The sequence below is a fragment of the Caretta caretta genome, chromosome 3, assembly GCF_965140235.1.
Source record: "Caretta caretta isolate rCarCar2 chromosome 3, rCarCar1.hap1, whole genome shotgun sequence".
Taxonomy (NCBI): Eukaryota; Metazoa; Chordata; order Testudines; family Cheloniidae; genus Caretta; species Caretta caretta.
Genome location: NC_134208.1, coordinates 2,899,084 through 2,921,462, shown reverse-complemented (window position 1 = coordinate 2,921,462; position 22,379 = coordinate 2,899,084). Strand labels below are relative to the sequence as shown.

Below are 22,379 nucleotides of genomic sequence, written 5' to 3'. Positions count from 1 at the left end.
AAATCACCAGCCTGCTCAAAGGCAGTGAGGTGGGCATCCACATCCTCCCCCCTCTCCCCCCTTAACCAGGGGCAGCAATTCAGTCTCAAGGTTCCCTGCGGAACTGGCCCCCCGGGATCTATCACCACTCACCCCGGGGAGGTCCCCTCGGCCTCTCCCCTCCACCATCTCCAGTTCATGCTGCTGCTGCTTCTGCAGCTCTTTCTCGGGCTCTCGCTGTCTCTCACAGTCCTCTTGCTCCCTTGGACTCAGCTCCAATCCCGTCCGTTTCCGATCCCCTGATGGGAAACCCCATCGTGAAGAGCCCCGTCTGGTCGGGGACAGGAGTCTTGGGGATGCCTGGCTACCACTCCAGCTGCCCCCAGATCCTGCTATAGCCTCATTTGGGGTCAGGAATCTGTTCCTTAGAGCGGTCATCCTCCTCCAGCTGCACGGTTAACTGTGCTTTGGTGAACTTTCCAATGCGCAGCCCTCTCTTTTTGCACAGGGTTACAATGTCCTTCTTACGGAGATGGTGATAGGCCATCACTCTGCTGTTCCCAAGTTGTTGTGGACTCACAGGCCTGTGTGCTCTCAGCTCCCCACGGTTTCCAGGGAGAACCCCAAGTGTGCCAGCTTTCTTGAGGTCACCACCTCTTTGCCAGGGTCGAGCTGCAGACTCCTCCGCCCCTGGGACTGCTCGCTGCAATCCCCAGGGGAACCCTGTTACTGCCAAAGTCCTTCTCTCTCCCAGGATCAAGCCTCAGGCTCCTCCACCCCTGAGACTGCTCATCGCAGTCCCCAGGGGGACCCCATTACTGCACAGTCCTTCTCACTGGTCACACACTCCCAGGGGTTAACCGCCCCCCGAAACCGCTCCTCTCTTAGCCTTCAGCACGCCTAGTCCTCGTCAATCCCCCTTTGTTTTACTGATCTCCAGTCACTTACTGTAGGAAGCGTTATCCATGGGGTGCAGTACATCCCACCTCTGCCACCAGTTATCGCGGAGTCCCCGGGCGATGCTCTGGAACTGCTCCCTGTGAAGCCAGTCAGGACTCTGGTGAGGACTCCTTTCTGGGAGTAGACTGTCTCTAGGGCAAAAAGCTCACATGGCTTCCACCTTCCTGGGTCTGACCTTGGAGCATTCAGCATCCTCTGCCCCTCCGTGCGCTTCCCACAGCGAGTCTGCCCAGGCAGGGTTCTTGGGAAGCCAGAGGGTCCTGCACCCCAACTTTTTAGTCAGATGTGACTCTTAGTCAGCCAGTAAAACAGAGGTTTATTAGATGACAGGAACATGGTCTAAAACAGAGCTTTTGGGTACAGAGAACAGGACCCCTCAGCTGGGTCCATTTGGGGGCAGTGAGCCAGACAACCACATCTGCACTTCACTCCATGTCCCCAGCCAGCCCTAAACTGACTCCCCCTCCAGCCCGTTCTCCTCTGGCCTTTGTCCCTTTCCCGGGCCAGGAGGTCACCTGATTCCTTTGTTCTCCAACCCTTTAGCTCTCATCTTGCAGTGGGGAAGGGCCCAGGCCCAGGCCCGGGAAACGGGGTGTCGGCCATTTATGTACACTGGCCCTTTGCTGTGCAACAGTTACACCCTCTTATCCCACCACCTGGAAACTTAAGAAATGCATAGGGGAAACTGAGGCACTCGATCAGTATTCAGAGGAAACATTAAGAACAGTCCCACTTTGTCGCAGGATCCCATCACAGATGCGTCTTGTGTTTCCTTGGGCATGACCAAAGGATGGGGGATCAGGACTGAGCACAGCAGTTGAGGTGTTTGAGCGGCTGCTCACCCTGATGGCTAGGGCCCTACAAATTCACAGTCCATTTTGGTCAATTTCAGGGTCATAGGATGTAAAAAATCATAAATTTCATGGTTTCAACTATTTAAACCTGAAATTTCATGGTGTTGTAATTGTAGGGTCCTGACCCAAATAGGAGTTGTGGGGGTGGTTGTAATTTTACTGTGTGGGGGAAGGGGAGGAGGGTTGCGGTACTGCTACCCTTACTTCTCTGCTGCTGCTGCCAGGGCTCTGCCTTCAGAGCTGGGGGTCCAGCCAGCGGCTGCTGCTCTCCGGCCACTCGGCACTGAAGGCAACACAAAAGTAAGGGTGGCGATACCTCAACCCCCCTAAAGTAATCTAGTGACCCCCCCCACCCGCAACTCCCTTTTGGGTCCGGCCCCCCAATTTGAGAAACACTGGTCTCCCCCGTGAAATCTGTATAGTATAGGGTAAAGGTATACAAAAGACCAGATTTCACAGTCCCTGAAGCGTTTTACAAGGCTGTGAATTTGGCAGGGCCATACTGATGGCTGCCAGGCTGCAGCCCCCAACTCCAGTGTATGAAGACTCTGCTCCAAGCTATCACATCTTGCAGCCAATGCAGCCACTGGAGAACGGTTGGTTTGGATGGGCTATGAACAGCTCAGTGAACTGGAAATGAGCAAATGTACCCTGTTCACACCACCCCCTTCAAACACGTACAACCTGTTCAAACAGGGGGAAGGAGACTAGTTAGACTGTACAGCTTGCACATCAGATAATGGTGCAGTTTTCCATATGATTGCACTTTTTAACCTTTTTAAATAGTTATTTGTGGACAGGCAGCAGTGATGTTTGAAATGGTTTTCAGAATACTTTTGATGATTTCAATACATTTTTGGTGAACACATTGGTCTTAGAGTAGCAGCCGTGTTAGTCTGTATCCACAGAAAGAAAAGGAGGACTTGTGGCACCTTAGAGACTAACAAATTGATTTGAACATAAGTTTTCATGAGCTACAGCTCACTTCATCGGATGTATTCAGTGGATGCATCTGATGAAGTGAGCTGTATCTCACGAAAGCTTATGCTCAAATAAATTTGTTAGTTTCTAAGGTGCCACATTGGTCTTGGTTTACCACAATGTTGGCGAGTAAGTTCTTGGAAAAAGGAATGAGCTGGAAATTGTATCCAAAGCTTTTAATAAAGTAACACTTGTTTTATAAACACACACAATCAGTTGCAAATAAGAGTAAAAGTCAAATTATTTGCTATTTGACTACCACAGAACACAGCATTGCATTCCTCCTCATGCATCATAGGGTGATGTGAATGAAGTAGTATGTATATATGTGGACAAGGCATCTCTTAGTGCCCTTGCTTGCCTGGACTCGACCCCAGTGATGACGGGTGCACTTTCTGGTTGCCTGTGCTAAGCTGACAAACCAGCAGTGTCCTTGAGACTGCTCCAGGTGAAAATTCTGGCCTTTACCCTCACAGATATTGTGGCTTGCTGTGCCCTGCGCACAATATGGATGACATTGACCACACTGGCATTCAAATGGTTTTGTAGGCAGCGCCATCTTGGCTTCAACATGCCAAATGTGTATTCTAGCATCAGCTAAGTGTGTAATTAAACCTTCTGCTAAGTGCTCTGTGGTCAGGCCACAATTTTATGAACTAGGGCAGTAGAGTGTAAAATGGCAGTCGGCACAGTCACCATGTTGATAACTCTTGTTTGGAATGAATAAGATCCCTACTTGTCCAGACAGGTAACTAATACTGGTGTGCTGATGAGATCTGGCATGCACCTTTTTTGCACATCCCATATTGATGATCATGAACCTGTCTTCATGGTCAGCCAAAGCCTGCAGAATGATGTAGTGCTATTTGCTGGTGACCTATTCAAGGGCTTCTAATGGTGGGCAAACTGTGGGCACGTGAGTGCCATTGATGTACCCAGGATAATTTGGGCAGCCTATTCTCTGAAAGCCAGCTGTTGTTTCATGCACGTTAGCTATGTCTACCACCCATGGTAAACCATTGTATAATTGCCTCACAAACTCCCACTACCACAGCAGTGACACATGACTTGCCAATACTAAAGGTTAACCGTGGACCTACAGCAGTCTGGGGTAGCAGGCTTCCTGGTCACTGTAGTAACCTGCTTCTGTACTGGTATGGCCTCCTTCGTTTGCATGCCCTGCTGCCGGAGGATTGGAACAAGCTCCTCACACAGCTCCGTGACCATGATATTTAACATTTTATCAGTCACGTGGAAGAAAACACAGTCATAACCGGTTTCAGAGCAGCAGCCGTGTTCGTCTGTATCCGCAAAAAGAAAAGGAGGACTTGTGGCACCTTAGAGACTAACCAATTTATCTGAGCATGAGCTTTCGGGAGCTACAGCTCACATCATCGGATATCGGCATCCGATGAAGTGAGCTGTAGCTGATGAAAGCTTGTGCTCAAATAAATTGGTTAGTCTCTAAGGTGCTACAAATAGTCATAACTGATAAAGGTGGCAGATGACCCAAAAATTGGGGAGTGGTAAATAATAGGAGAGGTCACTGTACCCTCAATTAAGAGAGCCCTTTCCCCCTTGGGGCTTGAACCTGGTCTTGTCTAAATTTATGGGACCACCATTTGAGCCTCTAGCAATGTACTGCTTACTATACCTCTCCTGAAAAGTGGTTTTCCTAATTTTGCCATCACTTCTGCCAGAAGAGTCTCTGAACTGCGTTCCCTGATATTTGAGCCAAGATGTACATTCTTTAAAGATAAGGTATACTTACAGCCTCATCTGAGTTTCTTCCCTAAAATAGTTTCAGATTTTCATAGCAATCAAACTACTTACTTACCTGCGTTTTCCCCAAAAGCTCATGCAAATAGGAATGAAGGACAACACACATTGGACATTAGATGAGCACTAGCAATCTACATAGACAGGGCCAAACTATTTCAGTGGTCCACTCAGCTGTTCCTGGCTCTAGTGGACAGAATGAAACGTCTCCCAATCTGCTCACAGACAACTTTGTCTTGGATAATTTCATATATCTGTACTTGTTATGAACAGGCAAATGTTTTACCACCAAGTAATGTGAGTGCTTTGCTCAGCGCATCTTCTGAAAGCTGACAAACACCTATTGGCATGTACTATATGAACTGAAAATTCTCTGAAGGTGATTAAAGCTGTTATTTCTGATCCTCTGGTTGGCTTATCTGTAACACTAAAAGATGGAAAAACCTGCAATACCAACAATGTGGTGGGAATCCTGTAGAGGACTGTATACTTGCTTTCGTTTAGAGTCATTATCTGGTTAAACAACTAAACACTTTTTATTCAAGTAATAAAATTTTCTTTAAACCAGCATTGGGAGCAGGAGGGAAACTGTTTAGTCTGATGGTGATGTTCCTGACTAGTGCTGATATCAGTCTTATTTCCAGAACATCGCTACAGGCAGGTGGCTAAGAAATGCCAGTTTTAATCTAGAACTTCCTTTTCAAAGCTGGTACAGTTTGGAGGTGGATAAGTGCTGCTCATTTGGTGTGAGCTTTCTAAACAGTGCACTGAGGTAAACAAGGTCAGCTCAGTTTTAAAACTGCGACAGTACTGATAGGCATAAGAAGAAAAGCCTTTTGGATAAAGCTGCCTTTGCCGAAGAGACTAGACAGGGTTGCAGATCCAAGGCTGTTCTTTTGAGCTGGCACGCAGCAGCTCTCTGAGCTGGCACTGTAGCTCTGAGAGGTGTGACCTGCTTCCATTCATCTCGGTAGACTGTTAATTTTTAAAATTTAATTGTACTAATTTTAAATATCAGTATTTTTCACCATTGATCAAAGAACACAAACCAGAGGAATGATCCTTTAATAAAAGTTCTGCACCGTGTATTATGTCTCAGGTTGGTATTGAGTAGGCAGAGCTTTTTACCCCTGCTTTAGGAAATATAGTCATAGAAATTAGAAATAGAAAGGACCAAGTCTAGTCTAGTTGATTCCATCCTATCAGCCAATGCAGTATTCTGCACAGTGTATATTATTGTGTTGTCTGTGTGGCTTTAAATTGTGGCCACAAGGTGTCGCTCATGATTCACATTCGGATGTGCTTTAGCTGGTTTCTGTGGCAGGAGGACAGCGTATTCCTTAAAGGTAGCTATGAACTTAAGATCTAGGTGAAGCTATCCTCTCCCAATGTGGGATTTAAATGCATACTAATGTCTGTCATGTTGGCATGTGTTTAAGGTTCAGTAAATGACGACTTATCCCTTTTCGCTACTGTTGTAGTACTTTATTTCCTTTTGTTTTCCCCCTGTTTCTTTTTGGTCTCATTTGCTGGTGCTTCCTTGCATGCTATCATGTTTGTACTGATGGTGGCACTGAAAAACTCAGCTGTTATTTCAGGTATTGATACCCCTGCAGAAGTCCTATGTAGCAGAACTTCATAATGAGCCTTTTCCTCTTCCCTATAAAGTTTCTGCTGAGAAGGAAGTTGTTCCTGGCAGAGTAAATCTGAGATGCAGCAGCTATTGTCTTGAAGTGAAATTAGCAAATATTGTCTGCCTTTATTTTTCTTCAACAAGAGAGAAAATGGCCCCATTTCACTAAGGTGGGTGTAGAAAGTGCAGTATACGCAGCAAGTTCTAACACCTACAGTAATGGGAATTTTAGAAGCTTGCACTTGTTTTGTAATTGTGCTCGGCTTTTGCTAGTCACTGTGGATAACTAATTATGCTTTGGAGATGGGGGGAGAAATATGTGATTTCCAAAGTAGCCTTATCCTGAATCATAGTGACCGCTGTACTTTTTATGTTTAGAGCTATCTGGTGTTACTATTTGATAGTATACAGTGAGGTTTTAGGTGTGTGGTCCCAGGATATTAGGGAGACAAGGCGGGTAAGGTAATATCTTTTGCAGGACCAACTTTTGTTGGTGAGAGAGCGCGAAACACGCTTTAGAGCTTCTTCAGGTCAGGAAGAGCTCTGTGTAAGCTCAAAAGCTTCTCTCTCTGGCTGTGTCTACACTACGGGGGGAGATAAATCTAAGTTACGCAATTTCAGCTATGTGAATAACGTAGCTGAAGTCGATGTACCTAGATCTACTTACCAAGGCATCCTCGCTATGCTATGTCGACGGGAGATGCTCTCCCGTTGACTCCCCGTGCGCTTCTTGTTCAGGTAGAGTACGGGAGTCAATGGGAGAGCGAACTGTGGTCGATTTAGTGCATCTGCACTAGACCCGCTAAATCAGTCGCCGCACGTCGATCCCCTGGTAAGTGTAGACAAGCCCCCCCGCCCGCAACAGAAGTTGGTCTAATAAAAGATATTCCCAAACCCACCCTGAATTTATGGCTTTTTACAACTATTTATAATCCACTTTAAACCCCCCGCCCCCCAATATTCTCTCTCTCTAGAAACACACACACGCACGTAACCCACTTAAGCATGCCCCCCCCACCCTGTTTTTTGTCCTTTCACCCTATGATTGGAGGGGTGTTAACATGTCGTTTCACCATTCATCATAATCGTCTACAGTAAAGACTGGTGCAAACAACAATGCTTCTGCTACTTCACAGTTCTCTTTAGTTGTCTTCCTTACCACTTAGTGTACAGGTCCAACAGTCACACATTATCTTTTTGTATTGCAGTAATGCTGTCTGTGCGTGCATGCATGCATGCATCTGAGTTCCTATATAACACAGACCGTAGAATTTTATCCAGTAACTGTAACCTGTGGTTGAATTAAAGCATATTTTCTAATCTTGATTTTGAAGACTCAAAGCGATGAAGCCACTACATCCTTTGGTCAATTGTTCCAGTGGTGGCTTACCCTTATTGTTACCAATTTGCACATTTTATTTTCAGTTAGAATGTATCTAGCTTCAGTTTCCAGGCATTGGATTGTCTTTTATATCTGTCTGCTAGATTAAAGTGCATGCTATTTTCTGCCTTCATAGGTACTTATATAATATGATCCAGTCACCTCTTAAACTTTTGATTGATGAGCTAAATAGACTGGGCTCAAATGTCTCACTGTACGATAACATGTTTTCCAGGCTTCAAATCATCCTTGTGATTCATCTCTGAACCCTCTCCAATTTTTCAGTATTCTTTTTAAAGTGTTGACACTAGTACTGAGTACAGTTTTCCAGCAGTGATTATGCCAGTGCCCTGTACTGTTTGATGTTCTTGTGTTTATACATCCAAGGATTGCATTACTATTTTAGCCCCAGCACTACGCAGTGTGCTAAGACCTGAAAAGGTTTAGAAAAACAACCTATATTCTGTATGTTTATCTTAATATGAAGAAAATCAAAACTTGTTTTCCCTCTTCTTGGTCGATGTTTCCTTGGAATAGCATATGGTGAGGGTAGGAGTTTTCTCATCAGGAATTGAAGGGATGAAAGTGTTGAATCTTTGGGAGAAAAATTCAGAATCTTAACCACCTCCTATATTCCCTGGAAAATTCTATACATGGACTAAAGGACTGTTGAAATGAGAATATGGCATAACAAATATCACGAAAGTGAACCAAAGAGGGGAAGATGAAATATGAATTTCTGATATGAAACAGAATTATTTTTGTCTTCAACAAACATCAGAACATAAGAACAGCCATACTGGGTCAGACCAAAGGTCCATCTAGCCCAGTGTCCTGTCTTCCCACAGTGGCCAATGCCAGGTGCCCCAGAGCGAATGACCAGAACAGGGAATCATCAAGTGATCTATTCCCAGCTTCTGGCAAACTGGCTAGGGACACCATCCCTGGCTATCCTGGATGAACCTATCCTCCATGAATTTATCTAGTTCTTTTTTGAACCATGTTATAATTTTGGCCTTCACAACATCCTCTGGCAAAGAGTTCCACAGGTTGACTGTGCATTGTGTGAAGAAATACTTCCTTTTGTTTTGTTTTGAACCCGCTGCCTGTTAATTTCATTTAGTGACCCATAGTTCTTGTCTTATGAGAAGGAGTAAATAACCCTTCCTTATTTACTTTCGCAGCACCAGTCATGATTTTATAGACCTCTATCATATTCCCCTTTCATAGTCTCTTTTTTCCAAGCTGAAAAGTCCCAATCTTATTAATCTCTCCTCATACAGAAGAGATTCCAGACCCCTAATCGATTTTGTTGCCCTTTTCTGAACTTTTTCCAATTGCAATAGATCTTTTTTGATATGGGGTGACCACATCTGCACGCAGTATTCAAGAAGTGGACGTACCATGGGTTTCTATAGAGGCATTCCAAATACTCTGTTAGCTTTTTTGACTGCCACTGCAAATTGCACAAGAAACAGCAGAACACTAGCTTATTTTCCCTTTGGCCTGTCATCTTTGATTTATATTCCATAAAGCCCTTCATGGTTTGGGTCCTTGCTTCTTGTGCTTTGAGTATAAGAATGGCCATATTGGGTCAGACCAATGGTCCATCTAGCCCAGTATCCTGTAGTGACTGGAGTCTCAGGGGGGCCATGCTGAGATAGCTGCGACTGCTCACTAAGGCAAACCCCAAAGAATGGGATAGACAGTCCCCCAAACTGTTAGATTAATCAAGCCAGCAACAAAACAGCTTCCACAATACCTTACTGGTTACCTGGAAGCCAAAAACACAGTTCCCTTCAAACAATCCAGCCTTGAGCTCCCACCCAGGCAGCTAAGTCAAATATGATGAGGATTACAAAAAATCTTATTCATATAAAAAGTTCTACCAATCCCAAAAAACTGGACGCATTACCCACGTTAATGAATATCTCAGATCTTACCCAGATACATGCTTACAGCCAGTTGTTGTTAACTAAACTAAGGTTTATTAAAAAAGAAGAGAGAGTGCGTATTGGTTAAAAGATCATTATACATACAGACATGAATAAAGTTCATAGGTCAGTTTCATAGTAGAGATGGTTAGCTTTAGAGTTGCAAAGAGTCCTTTCAGAATCAGTTCATCAAGTTATAGTCCAATGTCCAATATCAGGAGACCTCAAGTCTTGTGACTGATAGGCTCTTGACAGCAGACATTTCTTGGGTGAAGAACAGTGGCTTTGAAGTAACCTCCTATTTTCTAAGGACCACTGGTAATTAGCTGAATGGATTAGTATAAGGCAACTGCCCATTTCCTGCCATTTACAGGTAGTTTATTACATACTTCAAAGAGAAATGAAGACCATGATATTACCACATTTATAAAAAGAAAAGGAGTACTTGTGGCACCTTAGAGACTAACTAATTTATTTGAGCATGAGCTTTCGTGAGCTACAGCTCACTTCAAAGCTCATGCTCAAATAAATTGGTTAGTCTCTAAGGTGCCACAAGTACTCCTTTTCTTTTTGCGAATACAGACTAACACGGCTGTTACTCTGAAACCTACCACATTTATAGTTTCTCTAAATGTTAATATTTCCTTTTGATCTTTGAACTAATAGAATGCAGTGACAGACAGTAACCATTTGGTGATATTGTTAATCTCTAACAAGATCTAGATAAACATAGACTACTACAATCACTATCTTCTTCTAATTCTTTAACAGTGGCTTTGCTAGCTATTTATAAGGAATAGCCCTAATTACACTTTATATACTTTCCTAATATGTCTTTAAAGGTAGAATTTGGGGTCATTTAGCCTGCAAATTGCTTAACCTTTTTTGGCCCTGTGTCAGATCTGTCTTCCGATATTGGCCAATGCCAGGTGCTTCAGTGGGAATGAACAGAATAGGCAATAACTGAGTGATCTGTCCCCCCTTGTCCAGTCCCAGCTTCTGGCAATCAGAGGCTAGGGACACCCAGAGCATGGGGTTGCGTCCCTGACTATTTTGGCTATAGCCATTGATGGACCTGTTCTCCATGGACTTACCTACTTATTTTTTTGAATCCCGTTATAGTTTTGGCCTTCACAACATCCCCTGGCAGGGAGTTCCACAGTTGACTGTGTTGTGTGAAAAAGTACTTCCTTTTGTTTGTTTTTAGACCTGCTGCCGATTAATTTCATTGGTTTAACCCTAGTTCTTTGGTTTTCATTGGAGCAACTTACCAAGGGTTGTGCCATCATGGTCTTATCAATCCATTCATTCATTCATTCATTCATATTTATAGCACCTAGGAGTCTGTCTTGAACCAGGACTCTTAATAAGGATTGCTTTTGAAGCAGGAACTCTCTCTCTCTCTCACACTCACTCACACATTTTGGCCCACCTGTTGATCACTTTAGATAAGCTATTACCAGCAGGACAGTGGGGTGGGAGGAGGTATTGTTTCATATTCTCTGTGTATATATAAAGTCTGCTGCAGTTTCCACGGTATACATCTGATGAAGTGAGCTGTAGCTCACGAAAGCTCATGCTCAAATAAATTGGTTAGTCTCTAAGGTGCCACAAGTACTCCTTTTCTCTTCACACATTTTATAACACTTCATGTTGGCAATACTTGGAAAATACTCATTTTCTGGAAGCAGCGAAGGAATTGGACATCCATTTCACTCGGTGCAGTCTAGGTACTCTTAAGTGATTCTGTCACTGTATTCTCTGAGTACCTAGCACATATTTAAAAATACAAATATCAATGTATTTCTTCCTTCCCACTCAGTAGGAAAAACTATTTCACACACACACAAGACACTATGAAGTTAGACAAAGAGATTATTGTGGGAAAGCCAAGTTGAAGACACAAGGTTTGCATTTAGTTCTGAATTGGATGAGTTTAGTAAAAAGAAAAGGAGTACTTGTGGCACCTTAGAGACTAACCACTTTATTTGAGCATGAGCTTTCGTGAGCTACAGCTAAGCTTATGCTCAAATAAATTGGTTAGTCTCTAAGGTGCCGCAAGTACTCCTTTTTCTTTTTGCAAATACAGACTAACACGGCTGTTACTCTGAAACCTATGAGTTTAGTAGTTATTTTTAAAAAGAAAAGGAGTACTTGTGGCACCTTAGAGACTAACCATTGGTTAGTCTCTAAGGTGCCACAAGTACTCCTTTTCTTTTTGCAAATACAGACTAACACGGCTGCTACTCTGAAATCTGTAGTTATTTTTAATTCTTCTAGTAGCGAATTTCACAGCTGATGCCTGCTCCTTTTAAAGTTGTTCCAGTGCTCATGAGCCTCTCTTTTGATAGGCAGTTAGCTGTATTCCACTGGAATAATGTCATGGTTTCAAAGAGAGACTTGACTGGGATGATAACACTGACCTGTGTTGCTAAGCAAAATGGCTGCTGCATTTTGTACCAGTTGAAGCTTTTTCAGGATATGTGACGTCATTCTGTAGAAGAACTGCAGTAATTGAATATGTGGATTGCTGTATCTGAATCTACTTCTGATGAGATGGGACACAATCTTATTCCATCTAGAAATGTGTATCAGTGTAGAACATTTACTGTTCTGGAGGAAGGAAGAATATTTATAGTATCTTTTGAACTGTAGTTTTTTTCTTTTTTCACCCTTTCTCCTCTTCCCATCCCCCCTGGTGGTGATTTGGGTAATCTGTCTGTACATCTTATGAATTCTGGTTGGTATTATGAGGCTGTTACAGCAAGTTTCGTAGTATTATTGAATAACTACAGTATGTGGATTCTGTCATAGGCTGACAGGGCTGTGTCACATCTCTGCTAGACTAGGGACAATAGTCAGTCATTAAATCTAAATGGTTGGCTATTCAGATGGAAACATCTTGGGACAATGGGGTTAGCTCAAACCTCAGAGAACGAGTATTCTTCTACTCCTCAACAGGTGACTGGCATTTAGAGCAGTGGAAAATCTCTAGCAACAGAACAAAGGAACCATATGTTGGTGTTGCCACATATAAACTTGAGGGACTCAGACACAAGAAGCTTTGGGCAGGAAAAGAAGTGGGGGTATGCTTTCATAGCAGAGAGGGCTCAGTTCAGCTGTGTGACCAACCAAGGTCAGAAAACACAAGCTGCGCTAGAGGGGAAGAAAAGCTACATGGTTCAGAAGTCAAACCATGAGCTGCAGAAGAGTCTTGGACATCTGCAGAGGACCTGGACCCCTGCCCAAAGTATACTCCTGAGTGCTGAGGAAGGTGAAACAAGGTGTGTGTGTAGGGTTTATTTTTTTATGTAGCTCTGTGTATTTCTTGTGCTACTAAAGAAAGAACAATGATGTTTTAGAACCCAGTGCAAAGTGTTTTATGTGTTACAGCTATCATGTGCAGTTGGATTAATTTTCATGGACTATATGGGTTCAAAGAGTCAAATTTCAGATACATAGGCATCAGCTTGCTTAATACCATGGCAAACACACTAGGAAATTCATGTTAGAGGTTAAAGGTTAGAAATGTATTGATTGAAACACACAAGGAAAAGAATTAAAACACAACAAAAAGCATTGAAATGGGAATTGAGTGATTATGCAAAACCAACTTAATGAAAACCTGTCAACTTCCTCAATAATTACTAGAGTAGATCTTTTAGAATAACATCCAATCTTGATTTAAAAATTGTAAGTGATGGTGGATACTCATTGTAGACCTTTGGTAAATTGTTCACCAAATTTACATCTTGTTTGCGGTCAGCTTTTACAACAGGTTTGAAGGTTCGAGGAACAAGGCAGTTGGACTGTGAGGTCTTACCCAGTAAGTTTTTTTTCTGAAGGTGTAGCCTATATAGACCAATCAGATTTGTCCTTCCACTTAAGTGAGAACTAAAAATCCCAATTACTTTAAGCTTTAAATGGCAAAAAGAAATTTGAAGCTATGCAGTATTTATGTATTTAATCTATTGCCATGACTTGCAATTATAGTCTCAGGTGAAAGGGATAGGGAAGAGATTCCTGCAACCCATTAACTGCTGTCTCCCAGTGTGCTCCCTGGAGACATGAAAACTGTTAAGTATGGATTTATTTAGGAGAAGATACTTTTGTTTTATGAAAAATTGCAGATAAGTAATTTTGCCCTCTTCATCTGTTTATGCATGCCAGGTCCTGGAGAAATATCCCAACACACCTATGAGCCATAAAGAGATTCTTCAAGTTATCCAGAAAGAAGGACTGAAAGAAATCAGGTGAGTTGCTCTACCATTCAGTCCTATTTTGTGCATTTTTTTGTTACTAAAGATAAAATTGTAAAATTTTCAAGTGCATAAAGGACTTAGGCCCTTAAATTCTATTTTATGAAATAATTCCTGAGTGACTTAGTGTTGTGAATTTTACTCCAAGTGATTCATGCAGTTCATAATTTGTTTCTAAGGAAGTTCTATCTGTCTTTGTTCTGCAGCCCTTGTGATTGCTCATAGAAAGGGACGTGCTCTGGTATTTTAGGCTCCAATCTTACTGGGATAATCTTTTTAATGCAAAACTGAAAATTACTCTACTAGCTTTTATTAACTTATATTCACTGTTTAAAATCTGGAATTCAGCATTTTTATGGAGTGATTTAAGCTCAGATATTGCCACATTGCACCAGCACAGAACTCTAAAGAAAAATTAACTAGAACTAAAACAAACATGAAACTGACTCTTCACCCCTTAAAAGAATCCCCTCATGGCTGGCTGTGAGACTTTGCTAGTACTGGGTTCTGCCCTTACAACAGATCTAGGAGAATGAGCATGACAGACCAGAACAAGCCTCTGCTCGAAGTGCTCCCGTGAGTTCAGCCTCAGCGCTCTAGGACTGGTAAAAAAGGCGGTTGTTAGGAAAGGAAAAAGCATAAAACTAGGTCACTCTCACCCAGTCCTCATCAGAAAAAAGCAGAGGTCTCCTCACGCTGCCTTTTGAAACAGCTCAAGGCTGAAAATGAGTCCTGTTGGCATCCCCTCAGGTACCAGTCACTGTGCTTTGGTACATACCTTTCGTGGATGTCTCACCTGGCAGAAGCTCTTGGTACTGACATCATCGGTATCTGGGACCCTGGTACTTCATCTTCATCTGTTTGCCCTCGGTACCATCTTTCCCAGTAGCAAAAGCTTCCACAGTACTGGGTGGCCTCAGTGTCAGCTCACCCTGAATCGCAACTGCTCTCCTCTGCGGTGAGAAAACCATTCATGCTACCAACCACTTGCACCATTATGGCATCAAGTTCTTCTTCAGGGCCAGCCACATTGGATGCTGTGGTTCTGCTTGGGACCCCGGTTAAGGTAGTCTCTACCTCTAGAGGAGGAAATACTCATTCTCCTCAGCCTCTGAGCATAGCAGGGAGTGGTATCACTCCAGCCACTCTTCAAGGTCCCAATAATTTGATCTGTATAGCTCTGACAGGGAATCTAGAGCACTTTATTATTTCCCTACGTTTAGGGGTTCAAAAGACAAGCATTCTCCATGGTATTGGCCCTCCTGGCCCCGTACCCTTATTACCAGTCTTGGGCATATTGTGCAGCTTAGGAATTATAGCCTGCTAGGAAGCCAGCTTCTGCAGCTCCATCTAGCCTCAGGTCTCCTCCTCTCACAAAACACAAGGGAATGCTTCAAGGACCTTAGAGAACAGTTCCTGAGCAATTACAGGAGCAAGGCTCTGAGGAAGAGGATCTGCATGCTGAAGAACTTATACGAGCAACTGTTTCTTCTTTTTCTTCACTGGACAAGAGCATTCATCTTCTTTATCAAACACAAAACTTGATGATTACAAGGCCTTTCATTTGCAGTTTTGCCATATTACAGACACCCCTGAAATAGTAGTGGAAGTTCTCCAGGAGAAATCCCATAACTCCTGGACACTTTTCATGGATCTCTACCTGAACAGTTGGCTACCAAGTGACTTCTGGAACCAGCTATACAGGTCTGGCAGACACCAGCATGCCCAATGCCTACATTCAAAAGAGCTGATTATCAAGTCCCATTATCAGGATTTGAGCAGTTCTGCATGCATCCTGTTCTAGGCTCTTTAGTTGTGGCTGCAATCCATGAGTGAATCAGACAGCAGGGATCACGAATGTCTATGCCCTGAGTAAAGAAACAAAAAAAGATTGATTATTTGGACACACTCTTCAGCCAGCTGCAAATGAGAATTTGCCAATTACTGGACATGTTTATTATGTTAAATATGATTATTTAAATTGGCACTGTGCTTCTAAATTCTTGGACAAACTCCCCCTTGACAGCAAGAAGGAATTTAAGTTCCTTGTTCCTGAGGGTCAGATGGTGACATGCTCCTCTCTCTAGGCTTCACTTCTTAAAGGTTCTTGAGTATCATTAAGATCATTAGGTGCCTCCTATCCTATACCAAGGAGGAAGCAGGTCAGGCCACAGAGTGGAAGGCTTTACTCCCATTATTTTTTAATACCAAAGAAAAAGGGGGAAAGGTGCCCGATTCTGGACTTGATATAGCTAAATACCTGAATCTGTTGATTCAAATTCTGGATGGTAACATTAGCCACCAAAATCTCCTTTTTAGAGCCACAGGACTGGTTCAAGGCTCTCAGCTTCCAAGGTGCCTAGTTTCACGTAACAATCTATCCAGCTCACAGGAAAAAAATTCTTGAGGTTCCAAGTGGGTAATTGCCACTACCAATACAGAGTTCTGTAATTTGGACTATCAACAGTGCCAACGGGCTTTACAAAATGCCTGGTGGTGGTGGTGGTTCACCTGAGACAGCAAGGAATCCAGGTATACCCATACCTCAATGATTGGCTTCAAGGGAAATAAGCACAGCATGGGGATGACGGCATTTATTGGAGATTCCAGCGTTTCACCTACCTGAGTCTCAGTCAACAAAGAGAAGTCATTGTTAATACCTATCCAGAGGATAGAGCTCATTGAGTCAGTACTAGATTCCACAGTGGCCTCTAAAGTCTAATAAACTTTAAGTTCCCAAAAAATTTAATGTGAAGTTCCTGGAGTGGCTGCTACTATTACAGGCTGTCTCAGACAGAGCTCTGGTCTTGTAAATAATAAAATTAGGGCATGATAGTGAAATATTTGTTTTGTTATAGGATCCCTTCATTTTTACATTTTATTGAGAAACTGGCTTAAGGGGCCAGAAGGTTTCAAAGATTCTGAGATTTTTAGAGGCATTTTTTGGCCATATTTAATTATCCAGTGCCTGGCAGACAGTAGGATAGCATGGGCTACCTTCTGGGTGTATTTAAAACATAGTTGTTAACTTGTCTTTTTTTCAAGACAAGCATTTATTCTTCCTTCCTTCCTTCCTTCCTTCCAGAATGGGATTAGCCAAAGCTGTAAATTCTTCTCAGCTCTAAAATCTTCCCTTTTTTATCATCAGTGGAATGGAGAATCTTAAGCAGTTCTCATTTAGCAACCACATTGTATGTGTGATTCCCAGTCTGATACAAGTCTTGATGTCAAGAACAGAACAAGAACAAAACATAAGACCCATGTTGGACCTTTTAGCATCCTGAAAAAGCTGAGTAGAATTTGACAATTTGATTCTTCTTTGTTCAGGAACTTCTTCGTGGAAGGTAACAGTCTCTATTATTAGATGACAGGAATGGAATACTGTACTTACGATGAACTCTCTGTACTGTCTCCAGAGACTTTACTGTGCCTTCATTTCTTGAGCACATAGTTTCCTTGCTCATCAAAAGCATCCTGGATTTTTTTTTCTGGTTTGTTTGAAATCTGGAGGTTGTTGCTCAATTCTGGGCATAAATGGTCTTATTTCAGACTATAAAATATTCATGGTAAAAACTTGTGTAGATAACTCCTCCATGCTGCTTACTTAGCTTTGATCTCAAAGGTTGCATACCCACAAAGTTTCATAGTTCTCAGGCCATTAGAAGCTTTTAGATTTGATATCAACTCATGGCAGTTTCATTTTTATAATCCTTAATGTGTAGCTTCAGCACTTCCAGGGATGCTTCAGAAAGCCTATTCATGGTTCAAGCAGCTTGATGCTAAAACAGTGCCCAGGGTACCTTATCTGGATGAGTGGCTAGATAAAGGGAATTATTTTAATCCAGGCTCAAAGGTGTGTATCAGGTGTGATCACTTCTCCTAATCACTGGTTGCATCTCAATGTCTATGCCCTATGAGAGCATGGTTCAGCAGGGTTAGTCAGTTTTTTAATCTTGACACAAGTATCAGCATACCTCAAACAAGAATCTTTCCAAATGATAATCTGTGAATTAAGCCTTCTTTTTCCTAATTAATATTCTAATGGTCCTTCCTGGTCCCAGGAATGTGCCTCCAAGATTATGCCTCCTTAGTCTGTTAGCAAACAGTGAGCTTTCTCCTAATGAAGTAAATCAAGTTTTGTCATTGATCTTAAAGGGAACATAAGCAGGTCTGTGATCTTGGAAACAAACTCTTCATGGTGGTTGTAGTGTGCAAATCATGTAAATGAACACTTGTACAGAACCTGATGAAGTACAAGGTCCTCATGAACCCTAATTGTCCTAAGATCTTTTTAGAGTATTGGTTCTAGTTATAGATTCGAGCCAAATTCCTCAGTCTAGAGCAGATTTGATCAGGATTTACATCTCTGGGTTTCTGAGTTCTTATTTTGTTGTAGAGCCTTTAATGTTTAAGGTGGGATGAAAGTCCTCTCAGCAATAAATCGAGCAGGTGTCTTAAACGTGATAGCAGACTACATTGCCAAATGGATCCAGCAAAGTATTATTTCAAACTTGCTGTCATTTGAAGATTGCTGTTTTGTGTGTTTGCAGCATGGTCAGATAAAGTGGAGCAAAAGCGGTGATCCTCTTGAGCCGCTGCTCTTTTGGACTTCTCTACATCTTTCTTACCATACCCTCAATCCCCACATTTCTTCATAGATTAGAGAAGATGAAGCAGATCTGATTCTCATAATTCCAAATTGGTCTTGATACTCTGTGACAGATACGGCAATGTCCTTGAAAAACTGTATAGAATTAAGCTTAAGTATAAATGAATAAATGGACACAAATCAGACGTCAAGAATGAGAACGTTCAAAAACCAGTCGGAGAACGCTTCAGTCTCTTTGGTTACAGACCTAAAAGTGGCAATTCTTCAACAAAAACACTTCACAAACAGACTCCGAGAGACTGCTGAATTGGAATTAATTTGCAAACTGGATACAATTAACTTAGGCTTGAATAAAGACTGGAAGTGGATGGGTCATGACACAAAGTAAAACTATTTCCCCATGTTTATTCTTTTCACTCTCCCCCCCCGCCCCCCCGGCCGTTCCTCGGACGTTCTTGTCAACTGCCAGAAATGGCCCACCTTGATTATCACTGCAAAAGGTTTCTTCCCCGCTGGTAATAGCTCACCTTACCTGATCACTCTCGTTAGTGTGTATGGTAACACCCATTGTTTCATATTCTCTGTGTATATAAATCTCCCCACTGTATTTTCCACTGAATACATCCGATGAAGTGAGCTGTAGCTCACGAAAGCTTATGCTCAAATAAATTTGTTAGCCTAGCCATTCAGGCCCTAGTCTGTAGCGGTCCATGGGATTCTTCCGTCCTAAGTGCAGGACTCTGCACTTGTCCTTGTTGAACTTCATCAGATTTCTTTTGGCCCAATCATCTTATTTGTCTAGAGTCCTCTGTATCCTATCCCTACCCTCCAGCGTATCTACCTCTCCTCCCAGTTTAGTGTCCTCTGCAAACTTGCTGAGGGTGCAATCCACACCATCCTCCAGATCATTTATGAAGATATTGAACAAAACCAGCCCCAGGACTGACCCTTGGGGCACTTCACTTAATACCGGCTGCCAACTAGACATGGAGCCATTGATCACTACCCGCTGAGCCCGACAATCTAGCCAACCTTCTGTCCACCTTATAGTCCATTCATCCAGCCCATGCTTCTTTAACTTGCTGGCAAGAATACTGGGGGAGACAGTGTCAAAAGCTTTGCTAAAGTCAAGGAACAACACGTCCACCGCTTTCCCCTCATCCAGAGAGTGAGTTATCTCGTCATAGAAGGCAATTAGATCCTCCTTTTTTTTTTTTTTTTTTTTTTTTTCCGGATACAGACAGACATGGCTGCTACTCTGAAACCTATTGTATTAAATGCAAAGTTTATGTATTATTGTGAGCTGGGATTATATGTAGTCTCTCTAGGGGGGAGATGTGATGTTCAAAGGATGATATTGAAAATGTCCTGGACAAGAATGGATTTTGGGGATGACTGTTAGGTTGATGTCCTGGAGACTGCCTAAGGGAGGTTAATGCTAATTTTCGACATCTGGTTATGCAAAAGCCGTGCCTTTATCTGCTGAGTACCTGTTCCTGGAGATGAAAGGCCCCAGTTGTATAAAGAAAGGGCTGAGCTGCCCAGCCAGGGTTCTAGTTCTGGATCAGAGGCAGTTGTGAATTTGTAACCATAGTGAAAATCCATTTGTGCGTTCTGAAGGACTGACACCTGCCAGAGTGGTAGGTTGGAGTCAGAGTGACCTCTAGTAAGCTTTTTAGCATGCATGTAGGTTTTTACTGTTTGTTTTTAATGTTTTCACCTTAAGAACATAAGAACAGCCATACCGGGTCAGACCAATGGTCCATCTAGCCTGTATCCTGTCTTCCGACAGTGGCCAGTACCAGGTGCTTCAGAGGGAATGAACAGAACAGACAAACATCAAGTGATCCATCCTGTCTCTCTCCCACTCCCAGCTTCTGGCAAACAGAGGCTAGGGACACTTCAGAGCATGGGGTTGCATCCCTGACCATGCTGGCTAATAGCCATCGATGGACCTAGCCTCAATGAATTTATCTAGTCCTTTTTTGAACCCTGTTATAATCTTGGCCTTCACAAAGTCCTCTGGCAAAGAGTTCTACAGGTTGACTGTGTGTTGTGTGAAGAAATACTTACTTTTGTTTGTTTTTTGTTTTAAACTCGCTGCCTATTAATTTCATTTAGTGACCCCTAGTTCTTATGTTATAAGAAGGAGTAAATAACACTTCCTTATTTACTTTCTCACCACCAGTCATGATTTTATAGACCTCTATCATATTCCCCCTTAGTTGTCTCTTTTCCAAGCTGAAAAGTTCCAGTTTTATTAATCTCTCATTTGAAAGCTGTTCCATACTCCTAATCGTTTTTGTTCCCCTTTTCTGAACCTTTTCCAATTCCAGTATATCTTCTTTTTTGAGACGGGGCGACCACATCTGCACGCAGCATTCAAGTTGTGGGCATACAATGGATTTATACAGAGGCAATATGATATTTTTCTATCTTACTATGTATCTCTTTCCAAGTGATTCCCAACGTTCTGTTAGCTCTTTTGACTGCTGCTGCACATTGAGTGGATGTTTTCAGAGAACTATCCACAATGACTCCAAGATCTTTCTTGATTGGTAACAGCTAATTTAGACCCCATCATTTTATATGCCTAGTTGGGATTACGTTTTCCAATATACATTACTTTGCATTTATCAACACTGAATTTCATCTGCCATTTTCTTGCCCAGTCACCCAGTTTTGTGAGATCCTTTAGTAGCTCTTCACAGTCTGCTTTGGATGGAACTGTTTTGAATAATGTTGTTTCATCTGCAAATTTTGCCACCTCACTGTTTATCCGTTTTTCCAGATCATTTATTAATATGTTGAACAGTACTGATCCCAGTACAGATCCGTGGGAGATACCACTATTCATTTCTCTCCATTCTGAAAACTGACCATTTATTTACCCTTTGTTTCCGATCTTTTTTTTTTTAACCAGTTACCGATCCATGAAAGGACTCCCCTTCTATCCCATGCCAGCTTACTTTGCTTAAGAGCCTTTGGTGAGGGACCTTTCAAAGGCTTTCTGAAAATCTAAGTACACTGTATCCACTGGATCACTCTTGTCCAAATGCTTGTTGACTCTCTCAAAGAATTCTAATAGATTGGCAAGGCATGATTTCCCTTTACAAAAGCCCTGTTGACTCTTCCCCAACAAATCATGTTAATCCATAAAGATAAATGCGCTTGCTGAGAAATATCTGTGTGATAACTTGGTCCCGAGGATACTTTTTCTGTTCATAACCTTTGAAGAGAAAGCAAGGCTTGTTTAGGCTTGCTTGGAATATTACAGTGTAGGCAGGGAACTGTGCAGCCTGGAAATACCCCTGTCAGGAAGGCGTATGGTCTGGGTCTCCACCCAAGAGAGGTTATGGCTGGTAGCCAGAATCCTAGAGGGACCACACTGGAAAGTACAGGTCTAGTTGCCTTGAAACTGTGATAGATGGTAGCAGCACGTCTGGGATCTATGACTCTGTGAATTGCTGTAGGTGCCAACAGCAGACTCAGACTCTGGGTAGCTGATCTTGTGTTGACGACAAGCCCTATCCTTTTCTTTTCCTCTGGGCCCTAGTTGTGTGTCCCATAACCCACAACCATTCTGTCAAAATGTTCTTTCAAGAGTCGCCCAGTGTTTCCTCAATATGTTTGAGAGCCAGAAGAGTCATTACAAATTCTGGAATTATGGAGTCCTGTAAAGTTATGTATGCTCTCCATCTCTGCTAGGGCTCTCTACCAAAAAATCTCCCGTTCCTGAGCTAAGATAGAAGATACCTCAGTTTAAGATTTGCAGGGCTGCTTTGGAAGGCCTTTCAGGGAGTGGAAGATGGGAGGGATCAATAAGGAAAGCTACCTTATTGAGGTCAAAACATGTAGGGATAAAGAGAGACAGGCTAAAAGTCAAGTAGAGTTGGACCTTGCAAAGAGAATTAAAACCAATAGTAAAAGATTCTATAGCCATATAAATAAGAAGAAAATGAAGAAAGAAGTGGAACCGCTAAACACTGAGGATGGAGTGGAGGTCAAGG

General features: G+C 42.5%; 1 protein-coding gene across 4 annotated transcripts in view; it reads left to right on the top strand.

Moving 5' to 3' along the window:
- ASXL2 (ASXL transcriptional regulator 2) overlaps positions 1–22,379 on the top strand; it is a 246,614-nt gene that overhangs the window by 62,724 nt on the left and 161,511 nt on the right. For 3 of the 4 annotated variants that reach the window (XM_048846047.2, XM_048846048.2, XM_075126274.1), the window contains exon 2: positions 13,672–13,754. The exons of the other annotated variant lie outside the window; for it this stretch is intronic. In XM_048846047.2, the coding sequence (XP_048702004.2) occupies positions 13,672–13,754 (83 nt within the window). The remainder of the gene's footprint in view (positions 1–13,671; positions 13,755–22,379) is intronic. 4 annotated transcript variants of the gene reach the window in all.